Genomic DNA, 12705 nt, shown 5'->3' with positions numbered 1-12705 from the left:
AATTAAAAAAAATTTTAATCCATATGATGCTCTTGGGGCAGAAAACTTGATGAAGTTGCCTGAGCAAAATCCCACACTGCCAGCTAGAGCCACCAGCAGGAAGAATCTTCTCTTTGTGGAAAGAAGCAAATGACACAGATTACACTGTGCTATACAGATTCACGGTCATCTTCCCACGGCTGTAAAGGGGCAAACTGTCTTACCCAAAGGAGCACATTACTGGGGAGTGTGGCGCTCTGGGCAGGTCACAAATGGGGTGCTTGAGTCTTTGGGGACTCAGCTCACTGACACTGGTGAACTATAATAATTCTACCAGCCTAAGAGCTGAGAGCTTGGCTCTGTTCACAGAGATTTGTGTGCAAAGACGAAAGCATGTGTGATCCTTCCCATTAGAAATTGCCTAATGTTACAAACATTGTCAATAGCAATGGCCCCCAGCAGTGACGAGGAACTACCAGTTTTAGAAGCAGTCACTGCACTGTGCCTTACTCCTGATCTCTGCCCCTCAGGTAAACTCTACAAGAGACTTATGACTGTGTTACAAGGGGGCTGGAAGGTTGACAACTCTTCTGGTCCAAGGCCAACAGGGTATCATGTATATTGGTCAGACACATTTCCTGTGAGGTTTAATAGCAATTTACTAATAATTTAGGTAAGTTAAAGGGAACCCTGCAGGGAGGAGCAAGAAATGGAGAAATCAAAGAAAGTGGAAGAGAATGCTGGAGAGAATTAACTTCTAAAAGTACCTGAAAGTCCATACTGATAACACATAATAGAGACAGAAAGATAGACAGAGATAGAGCAAGAGAGATGGAAAAAGAGAGAAAAAAGGAAATTCTTCCTTCCTTTAGCATCATCAATGGATGCTAAACTACTGAATGTATGTTTTAGGAGGGACATAGTATTTATATATAGTCTCAAAGCATCCCCTACCAATATTATTAACTGCAAAGTAGAGAACAGTCATTTTACAGTGGAGAGACCTTCCTGGAATTCCTGCCCAAAATGCATTGCCTGAATCTAAGGAAATGTCAAATAAACCCAATTAAGAAATATTCTGCAAAATAAATGATCTACACTCATCAAAATATCAATGTCATGATAAACAATGGAAGGATGAGGACAAGTTCCAGATTAAAGGGGACTAAACAGGTGAAAACTAAGTGTCACCTGTGAATCTGGACAGGGAAAAAAAAATAGTTAGCTCTAAGGGGACAACAGAGGATGAGACGGTTGGATGGCATCTCGGACTCGATGGACATGAGTTTGCACAAACTCCGGGAGACGGTGAAGGAGGGCAATGCCTGGCATGCTGCAGTCCAAGGGGTGGCAAAGAGTGGACATAACTGAGTGACTGAACTGAACTGAAAGGATAAGATTGGGACAACTGATGAAATCTGAATAGGGTGGATAGATTAAAGATTAGTCTGTGTCAATGTCAAGTTTCCTGATTTTGGTAACTGGACTATGATTAGGTAAATTAATATCTTTGTTATAAAAAAAAAATACACATTGAACTAGACTTCCCTGGTGGTCTGGTTGTTAAAACGCTGCTTCCACAGAAGGAGTCATGGGTTTGATCCCTGGTCAGGGAAGTAAGATCCCACATGCTGCATGCCGTGGCCAACAAACAAACAAAAATACACACTGACAAATTAATGGGTAAAGGGGAATGATGTCTGCAAGAAATTCTCAAGTGATTCAGAAAAAATTATATCTATAAGATACATATATTAATGTATGTAATATTGTAATGATTTCCTGGTGACTTAGTGGTAAAGAATCTGCCTGCCAATGCAGGAGACATGGGTCTTATCCCTAGGTTGAGAAGATCCCCTGAAAAAGGAAATGGCAACCCACTCCGTATTCTTGCCTGGGAAATCCCACTGGAGCGAGGAGCCTGGCAGGAGACAGTCCATGGGGTCGCAAAGCATAGGATATGCTTTAGCGACTAAACAAAAATACTGTAATATTCATTATGTTCAACATGTAATATTAATATTAAATTCCATCCACAGAAAGAAAGAGAATGGTAAAGCAAGCATATCAGAATGCTAATGACTGGTGACTTTGGGTGTAGAGTATGTGAGAGTTCTTGTTACTATCGTTGCAGTTTTTCTTTGGTCGAAATTATTCACAAAACTACAAAGTTAAAAAAAAGGCTGGATGAGTAAATGTCTAAGAACCTTTCTAATGCTGAGGGTATCTGAACTGAAATCAGCTAGCAGCTGGCCCCCTCCCGTCCTCGCCAGCCCTCCTCCCTAAACCTCTTCCCTGCCCTTCCTTCACTACTCCTGCTCTCTCCTCCCTGTCTCCTTCCTGTTTTATAATGTAAGATGATTTCAGATTGCTTGTGAGCTCATCAGAGGCAGTTCCTACATAATTTCAGCCAAAAGAATAAGGAACTCACAAAGGAAATTAAACCTCAGCTATTTTTTCCATTTTTTCCCATATAATTCACACTCCATCTCTAGCAGACTCTTCCCTGCACAGTTAAATATGTCTTAAGCCCCCTTGGGCTTCCCAGGTAGCTCAAACAGTAAAGAATCTGCCCGCAATGTGAGAGATCTGGGTTCAATCCCTGGGTCGAGAAGATCCCCTGGAGAAGGGAATGGCAAACCACTCCAGTATTTTTGCCTGGAGAATCCCATGGACAGAGGAGCCTGGCGGGCTACAGTCCATGGGGTTGCAAAGAGTCAGACACAACTGAGCGACTTCCATTTCTTTCACACTTTCTTTTCTTTAAGCCCCCTTCCTCAAAACAACCCAACCCAAACCATGCTGGACTCCGTCCACCTTCCACCCTGCTTCCTCCCCTTCATGGCTCAACCTCTGGAAACAGCTGGCTTTTTTCCTCCATTTCCTCCTCTCCGCTCACCCTTGAATCCACTGCAAACTGCCTTCCAGTCTCAACCCTCTATTGAAACTGCTCCTGCCAAACTCATCAGCCACCTTCTTGTAAGGAAAGCTGAGAGGCAGCTGTTGACCCTCATTTCATCTGCTGATGGCATTTGATGCTGCACCCACTCCACAGGCTTCCCTGGTGGCTCAAACGGTAATCTGCCTGCAATACAGGAGACCTAGGTTCAGTCCTTGGGTCGGGAAGATCCCCTGGAGAAGGAAATGACAACCCACTCCCGTATTCTTGCCTGGAGAATTTCATAGACAGCGGAGCCTAGGGGGTTACAGTCCATGGGGTCACAACGAGTCGGACAGGACTGAGAAACTAATCCTTTCAGCTTTCAACCACTTCTAGAATCACTCTCACAGCCCTGGGTCCTGATTCTCCTCCAGCAACTCTGGCTGGCCCTCCTCAGTCTGCACGGCAGCTGCTCTCGCTCTGCCTGTCCCTGACACGTGGGTTCCCCTGACTCTTGCCCAGGCCCACTCTGCACGGGTCCCATCACACATCTTCTGACCTCCAGGCTGATGCTTCTGTTGGCTACCCTGACACCCTCACTTGGACGTCTCATAAGCTCTACAAACTCAGCATCTCCACTTCGGGGGAGGGGGGGATGGTTCCTGGCTTAGAGAATAGCACCACATGGACTTAGCCGGGAAGCCTGGTGTTCCCTCTCCTCTCACCTGTCAACTTGCACACACCCTCCCCCGGGTCAGTCAGTAATTCCTGTCAATTCCAGCACTTCATCTCCACTGCTCCTCCCCAGGTCAGCCCACCCTCCTTCTGCCGACAGGCCCTCTCCCTACTTGGGTCATATACATCCAGGGAACTAGGATTATGCCTTATGCTATTCTAGAACCTAGTGACATGGTAAGTGATCATAAATATCTCTCTAATAAATTCATATGAATAAATAAATGGTGAATTGAGTGGCTTCCTTTTAATTTAGTGGAATTTCTTATTCAATCCTTTCAAGACTAAATTTATTTTCTTACATTTTAACCTCACCTTTATCCAGAGTACCTATGAAGTTTGGGTACCAGATTAAGACAGGGAGTTTTCCTAAGAGAGCTCTTTGGCTCAGGCTCTGAGCTGATGAGTTGCTGGAGGCATTATTTACCTTCTGCTCCCTAAACTGTCCCCCTCCTGTAATCACTCCATCAAGTTCGCAAAATCTGTGGTGCCTGGAGGAGTGACACCTCCATAAATCAGTTCTCAACCCATTGGCTGCTGCTTAAGTGCCCAGATGATAAATGTCCTTCTGCACCTTCTCGGTGCAGAAAATTCTGGTTGATTCAGCAAAGGTGTGGATTCGGTCAAAGGCCGTGAATGCCTCTGCATCATTGAAGAACCATGTCCCAGGACTCCAAGCAAGAGGGAAAAAGAAACAGTGAAGACCAGCAGCTGGCAAGGAGGCAGGTTTGTGCCCTACAGGTCGTCACCTGTTTTCAGACTTTTAAGGCGTATGTATACAAACTGCAAACTGGTAACCAACAAGGGTTGCAGATTCATGCTCACCTTTCATCACATTTAATCAGAATCACACTGTCTGTTCCAATGCCCAAGGCTGCAGCTCCCTTCTTGAGAGAAAAATGGCTCTGTAAAAGAAACCACATTTGTAATTAGTTGCAAATAAAGTCAAGATCCTTTTCCTTGGATGTTTTTCTTTTTTCCTTTTATTTCTGACATGTCCCTCCAAAGCCTGAATTGCTGAGAAAAGATGGAATCCTTCATTTAACCTTTTGTTTTCAATTGTGGTCAAAGGCACATAACATGAAATTTATCATCTTAACTATTTTAAGTCTCTAGGCCAATGGCATTAAATATATTCACACTGTTGAGCAACCATCACCACCATCTATCTCCTGAGCTCTTTATCATCTTGCAAAGACTGACACTCTGTATCCATTAAACAGCAGCTCCCCATTTTTTGATGACTCCTAGCAAAAAGACTATCAGGTATCACCACCGTGATAATGTATTCCTCATTCAAGAATTTGTGGAAGCATCCTTGGTGGCTGGCTCAGGTGGTAAAGAATCCACCTGCAATGCAGGGAACCCGAGTTCATCCCTGGGTCAGGAAGATCCCCTGGAGAAGGGCATGGCAACCCACTCCAGTATTCTTGCCTAAGAAATCCCATGGACAGAGGAACCTGGCAGGATACAATCCATAGCGTCACAAAGAGCTGGATACACTTGAGTGACTTTAACACTTCTACTTTTCACTTTTTCTGGTTAAACAAGCTGAATTAAATCTCCCTAGTACAGGACTTGTCAGAGCCTTTAATAGGAAAACACATGCAGCAGATATCCCAGGTAGATCTGTTTTGCTATGTTTCTTGCATTTATTTGTCAGTGGAACCCCCTTAGCGAGAAGCACTCGACTTGCCCTGAACATGCACAGCACAGGGGAACAGAGGCTCCTTCATGCTGGATGGTCCACCCTTCTCGCCAGCAGTGGTTCCCAAACCACGGGATACATCACAGTCTCCTGAAGGGCTTGCTCCTACCATTCTTTCTATCTTGATGTATTTGACTACTCTAATACCTCATGTCAGTGGAACCATAGGGTAATTTTTGTGCGTGTGTGACTGGCTTATTTCATTAGCATAATAGCCTCAAGGTTCATCCATGTTGTAGCATGTGTCAAAATTTCCTTCCTTTTTAATGTCAAATCACATTCATTTTGGACTTCCAAGGTGGCGCAGTGGTCAAGAATCTGCCTGCAATGCAAGAAGAGCAAGAGATGCAGGTTTGATCCCTGAATTGGGAAGATCTCCTAGGGTAGGAAATGACAACCCGCTCCAATACTCTTGCATGGAAAGTCCCATGGACAGAGGAACATAATGGGCTACCGTCCATGGGGCTACAAAGAGTCAGACACGACTGAGCAACTGAGAGCACGTTGCATATTTATCTTATGTACACACAATACTTTAGTTTTTCATTCATCTGTCAATAAACACTTGGGTTGCTTCCACCCTTTGGCCTTGTGAATAAGGCTGCTATGAACATGGGTGGACAATTATCTCCTTGAGTTTTGCTTTTAACTCTTTTGGGTATATACACAGTAGTGGAAATGCTGGATCGTAAGGTAATTCTGCTTCTGAGGAACTGCCATATTGTTTCCTTAGCAGCTGCATTTCCTTTCTCACTGGTAGTGCACAACAGTTACAGAGTCTCCACACCCTTGGCAACGGTTGTTGTTTTCTGTTTTCTGGTAACAGTCATTCTGATAGGTGTGCGGTGATACTTCATTATGGTTTTGCTTTTTATAGACCTAATCATTAGTGATGTCAAAGATCATTTCATGGACTCACTGGCCATTGGTACATTTCTTTGGAGAAATGTCTCTACAAGTTCTTTGCCCATTTTTGAAGGGAGTTGTTTGGATTTTGTTGCTGTTGAATTCACTTGGGCTTTTGCATGAAGATAACAAGATCCTGGAAATTACTTATAAAAAAACAAAAACAAAAACAACCTGCTAGGTGTCTTAGTGGTAAAGAATCCACCTGCCAAGCCAGAGACACGGGTTCAATCCCGAGGTTAGAAAGATCCTCTAGGAATGAAATGGCAACCCATTCTAGTATTCTTGCCTGAAAAATCCCATGGACAGAGGAGCCTGGAGGGCTATAGTCCGTGGAGTTGCAAAAGAACTGGACACGACTGAATGAGTAAACAACACACAGTAATCCATGCCAATCTCACACACAAGGCATCAGAACACAGCCACAGCCTCCAGCAGCTGTGTATCGTCTGGCTCCCAGACTTACATTTTGCTACTCAAATTACATTCACTTTTTTTCAAGTCCAGTGAAATTATGTGCCCTCAAGGAAGAGAAGTTGGCCTGAAACCCAGCACTCTTTCATCCCAGTCTCATTGGAGGGTCTATTTGTGGTGGAGATGACCATCCAGCCCAGGGTGTGATCAGGATGGAGGCATCAGTCACTGGCTTGGGCAAACAGTGCAAGTGGAAAGGCCACCCTGATGTGCAGAATCTTTGTGATTTTGATTATGGATTCTGGCTAAAAATCTGAATCATTTCAATGGCTGTAATCATTGTGCATTCTGAAGAGCAGAGAGGATCCAACCTTGCCCAGCTGTACTGCATCTGCGAGCAGCCTCCTACTATTAAATACAGGTCATTAAGCTGTCCAAAAGGATAGCTGCTTCCTCAATTTACATCCGCAAAGGGTGGCTGCCTTGAATTTTAAATGATGGCTCCAGAGTGTGTTCTCCTCCAACGTAAGCTTTGGACTTCTCCAAATTCTCAAATGTGCAGCCTAGGAAATGGTAATACGCATACTTCTAGGGGGTGTGGCTAATAAGCAAGAAGAAATCACATTTATAACAGCAGCAAATACTATAAACCAATAAATGAGGTGTTGAATAGAGGAGTTTTAAAAAGCCCAGTGCCGTTAAGCATAGTGATGGGAAGGAGTCCTTAGTTAATTTTACAACCTCAGGAAGACAACTTAGACAACCATTACCAAGATACCTGGGAACTAAGAAAGTTTCATTGTATTTGGAAAGAAGCATGGCTTCCCCACCAAAAAAAAAAAAAAAAAAGTTCTCTCTTACGTAGTTACTGGATCCCTGGGTGACCCCCAAAAGAAGACACCCGGGGAAAATGGCACTAAGTCTGTTCCTACCAGGTAGGCACAGAATGGAGGTGCCAGCTGCCCTGCTGAGCAAGCACACACACCCAACTAGGCCCCTCAGTGAATGAGCTTGTAAGCACTGTTAAAACCCAACACAAACAGAGACTTGACAATTCCCTGAGCAGACAAAACCAGGGTAGTCAGACAAGCAAAGCTCAATTTATCTGATTTTCCAAGACAAGTGAGGCTCACTTGACAGGTCGCTTTTCAAGGATGCCTCTGAAAATCATGAGACTTAAATCATTTTCCCCATTTATAGGGGCTTCCCTAGTAGCTCAGCTGGTAAAGAATCTGCCTGGAATGCAGGAGACCCCAATTCGATTCCTGGGTCAGGAAGATCCACTGGAGAAGGGAATGGCTACCCACTCCACTATTCTTTGGGCGTCCCTGGTAGCTCAGATGGTGAAGAATCCACAGGCAATGTGAGACACCTGGGTTGGGAAGATCCCCTGGAGAAGAGAAAGGCTGCCCATTCCAGTATTCTGGCCTGGAGAATTCCATGGATGGAGGAGGGAATGGCTACCCAATCTAGTATTCTGGCCTGGAGAATTCAATAGACGGAGGAGCCTGGCAGGCTACAGTCCATGAGGTCGCAAAGAGTTGGACATGAGTGAGTGATTTTCACTTTTCACTTTCCTCCATTTATAGGTGGGAACCATGAACCAATTCCCTTTCACTTCAGAAAATTTTAATATTGTAACCAACCGCTGTGAGGAATCAACCATCAGTGCCTCCACGTTATATAAGCTGCTCTGTAACAACAATCTCTGAGCCTTGTTGCTTGTGGTTTGCAAGGTGTCTTAGTGATGTGTGTATAATAAACTTTTGGGCTTCCCAAGTGACTCACTGGTAAAGAATTGCTTGCCAATGCAGAAGAGGTGGGTTCTATCCCTGGGTTGGGAAGATCCTCTGGAGAAGGAAAGGGCAATCCACTCCAGCATTCTTGCCTGGGAAATCCCATGGACTAGGAAGCCTGGTGGACTACAATCCATGGGGTCACAAAGAGTCCGACATGACTTAGTAGTAGCACCATAAATGTCTACTATCAGTAATTCACTGGTTTCTGGGTTTTTCTTCCTCTCCTGAACTTTGACAGCACTAAACAGCTAAATGGCATACTGAGGATAAATAAGAGATCTGATGCACTGGTCAATGAGAGGAAGTAGCCTTGTCTGGTCTTTAATGAGGAAGAATGGGGATTCTCAAGTGAGGGGCAGTTACTGAGGATAATTGATCACTGTACTGAATGCCAGACATTTAAAGGAAAAACACACACCCAAATAGGAAGCTTCAAGAGGGGGAACAAAGGCATGAAAAAGAAAGTTAGGAACCAAACACTAAGTCCACTTACATTTTCAGGAGAGGGAACAGGGAAATAGCTAAATGCTATCTACAAATAGGGGACTTTCCTGGTGACTCAGGGGTAAAGAATCCACCTGCTAATGCAGGAGACACACATCTTCTGGGTTGGGAAGATGCCAGGAGAAGGAAAAATGGCAACCTACTCCAGGATTCTTGCCTGGGAAATCCCATGGATAGAGGAGCCTGGTGGGCTACAGCCCATGGGGTTGCAAAAGAGACATGACTTCGCACTAAACAACAACAACAACATCCACAAATAACCAGTGACCTAGGAGAGAAGGAACTTGAGAGGGAAAAAAAAAAGAGACTACCTAGTGAGGAAGAAACAGTAAGGACAGCTTAAATGACAGGATGCCCTGAGCTTGTGAGAATACCAGGAGAAACATCTTTACTCTTTGGCACCATGTTGAACAGAACCCCTTGTTGATAAACCAGAGCAGAGCACAGCATCCTGAAGGCTGAGGAGCTTGGGAAGCAGGTATCTAGAGAGAGCTTTACCTCTCAGCTGGAAGGTCTACCAGTCATCCTTGGATTTGATCCTTTTTTACCAATACAGCCTTTCGATTTGTGAGAAGAGTGAACGGGGTCTGTGTGTGAGTGTGTGTGTGTGTGTGTGTGTGTGGGCACACAGAACAGAAGTAGATGGATTATGCATCCTTACACGTCACAGATGCCCAGCAAGGAAATCTTGAAGCCCAGCCTAGCCTATGACTGAGCTGGAATCTGCTCCTTTAGCCCTTTGTCTTGCCCTGGAGTCCCTCCTCCATAGCCAGTTAGTGAACCAGCAGCCCTTCCCTGTCCTCCTGCTACTCCACACCCCTTTCTGACCCTCCTCGTTTGCCTCCTATACCATCTCAGACAAGCTGGTCACTCTTGCTCCTGCTTCTGCTCATCAAATGGACTAAAAAAGCATCCTACTTTGGAAAGCATCTGATGGACAAAGGGGCTTGTACTGTGGGAGCCCAGAGTACAAGCTCATTGGTTTCTGATTATCACGATTTAGTGGAGGGGAGGGGATCTCCCTCCATGTTCTTAGAGACTCCGTGTGAGTCAGAGGTGACATGATCTGCATTCGAGGCATTTTCTGTGCAGCTTCCACCTTATCATTTGCACTCAAAGCTATTAAGTTACCCCACTGTGAGTCTGTGCCCTAAGTACGTTTTAAAAGAAATGAATGGCGTGTACCAGGATTAAGCAGACCCAACGGTGGTGTGTGGTGACAAACATGAACACCAGCACCAAGCATGTATCCAGCCACATGAAAGCAATTATTTCCCTGATTTTAGGATCCTGAGAAGAGTGGAATGAAAATGTGTAATGAAAAGAGGTCATCTGCCATGGAAAGAACCTAAGTGCCCATCAACAGATGAATGGATAAAGATGTGGTACATACGTATGTAACAGAACATTAGCCATAAAAAAGAATGAAATAATGCCATTTGCAGCAACATGGATCAAACTAGAGATGATCATACTAAGTGAAGTAAGTCAGACAGAGAAAGACAAATACCATATGATATCCCTTATATATGGAATCGAAAATATGACACAAGTGAAGTTATCTATGAAACAGAAACAGATGCACAGACATAGAGAAAAGCTGGGGAGGGATGGATTGGGAGCTTGGAATTGGTAGATGCAAATGATAATATATAGGAATGGATAAACAACAGGTCATACTGTATAGCACAGGGAGCTATTCAATATCCTCTGATAAACCGTAATGGAAAAGGAAATGAAAAATAATGTATATATGTGTATAACTGAATTGCTTTTCTGTACAGCAGAAATTAACACAACAACTATATAATTGCAAATCAACTATACTTCAATTTTAAAAATTAAAGAAAGAAAAAAGAAAGCTGTTCCTTGAGATAAAACGACCTGGCTCTAGTTAGGCGAGTTACTCTCTCACTGAGTCATCATTTGTTGGGCTGCAAGGACAAATTCTTACCTTGAGAGTTGGTGTGAGAAGCATAGCTATTGAATAGGAAGGGCCCACAGGTCGCCCAGCATTGATAGATGCTCACAAAATTGTGGTCCTTCCAATTCTCCAGCCTATCACCTAATGTAATACCACCCTCAGATACCCTGAGTAAGTTGAGCAGAATTTCAAAACCTTCAAACAAAACTAATGTCAATTCACTTTATGTTATAAAATAAGCATATGCCAAATTGGAGCATGTGGAAAAAGAAAAAACCTCTCCAAATCATACAAGCAACAACAGAGAATCCAAACTGTCTTAAAGCTGGGATTCCTTGAGTATTGCTTGGTGTTTTGGGGGAAATTGAAAGTGTTAGTCACTCAGTCATGTCTGACTCTTTTTGACCCCATGGACTGTAGCCCTCCAGGATCCTCTGTCTTGGAATTCTCCAGACAAGAATACTAGAGTGAGTTACCATTCCCTTCTCCAGGGTGTCTTCCCAACCCTAGGATTGAACCGAGGTGTCCCACATTGCAGGCAGAGTCTTTATCATCGAAGCCACCAGGGAAACGTTTTGGGGGAGGTGCCATTATCCATCTTAAGAAAATAACTGACCCCCAGATATGCCCTCACCTTGCCCTCCAGAGGCACTCAGCTCTCTACCTATGGGGACACCAGTGGGTAGCTGGTTACAAGAGCAGTGTTGGTTGACATTGGTGGAGAGTTTACTAAAGGCCACGCACTGTATTAGCCCATCTCGTCTTCCCAACAACTACATGAACTGGGTGTTGTAATCTTCATTTTACAGATGAGGAAGAAATGAGCTAAGTAATCTCCTGGGAGGGGCAGAGTAGGCCCTGTCATCATTTCTAGTCTACCCCAAAGCTTATGAGCTTTATCCACTAACCTGAAGAAAAATAGGTCTATCCAGTGACTCGACCTGGCACTTGGAGCAAGGGAGAGTCACCCATCAGATGAGGAATGTGACTCAGAGGCACCGGGAGGGGTGACCATCCTCTTCTCCTCTCTGACAGTGCAATGCTGGCTCCTTGAGAGCCAACACTGGGTCTGTTCTGTTCACTGGCTGTCTCCCCAGTGCCTGGCATCCAGCAGCATGGGGTGAGTAGACGAAGGAATACAGGAAACATCTCAGTGCCCAATGGCTGGATTTCCGCTTTTCTGCCTCATTCCTCACCTCCTATTGCAGTGAAAATGCCCCCATGAGAGGCAACACTTGGATTTTACAGTCATTTACATGATGGACAGGGAAGCCCGGCATGCTGCAGTCCATGGGGTCGCAAAGAGTCGGACATGATTCAGCGACTCAACTGAACTGACGTGACTTTCAGGTTCTTTCTGAAGAGGAGGTTTTGATGGGATTGGGTAGAGAAGATGGCACAGGGGTGACAGGGACCCTATGAAGAAAAGGAGGGAGGAACACAGAGGTGGTAGGGGATGCCGAGAGTGAGCTGAATTTGGTTCACTTGTTCACTTACTGAAAGATCAGTCAGTGTTTCTGTCTAATGAGGAGCATAACATGGGAGCTTTTTCCAAGCTGCCCAGGTCACCATTCATTTTTTGTTTTTGCTTTTATATTTCCCCAATTCTTTATTTTCTAGAACTTATCATTACTTTTGTTAGAGGATTTACATCATTATAAGATCAAAAGAATAAGTTGTTAAGGAACATATGAATAGTTCGTTATCAACAAGAAGTTGTTATAGCCTTATTATTCATATAAATTGAATAATTTAGAATTACATTCTTTCTAAAATTCAAATTGAATTTTACAAAGTCAAATAATTACTTCAATACACCATTCATTTTGTAACACAAAAGACATCTATTGTCATT

General features: G+C 44.0%; 1 protein-coding gene across 1 annotated transcript in view; it reads right to left on the bottom strand.

Annotated features, from left to right (window-relative positions):
* GAD2 (glutamate decarboxylase 2) overlaps window positions 1-12705 on the bottom strand; it is a 60921-nt gene that overhangs the window by 30350 nt on the left and 17866 nt on the right. The window contains exon 8 of the mRNA XM_052650940.1: window positions 4421-4500. Coding sequence (XP_052506900.1) covers window positions 4421-4500 — 80 coding nt within the window. The remainder of the gene's footprint in view (window positions 1-4420; window positions 4501-12705) is intronic.

The sequence above is a fragment of the Budorcas taxicolor genome, chromosome 13 (genome assembly GCF_023091745.1).
Source record: "Budorcas taxicolor isolate Tak-1 chromosome 13, Takin1.1, whole genome shotgun sequence".
NCBI lineage: Eukaryota > Metazoa > Chordata > Mammalia > Artiodactyla > Bovidae > Budorcas > Budorcas taxicolor.
The sequence above is the reverse complement of the archived record's forward strand: the minus strand, read 5'-3'. Positions and strand labels throughout refer to the sequence as shown.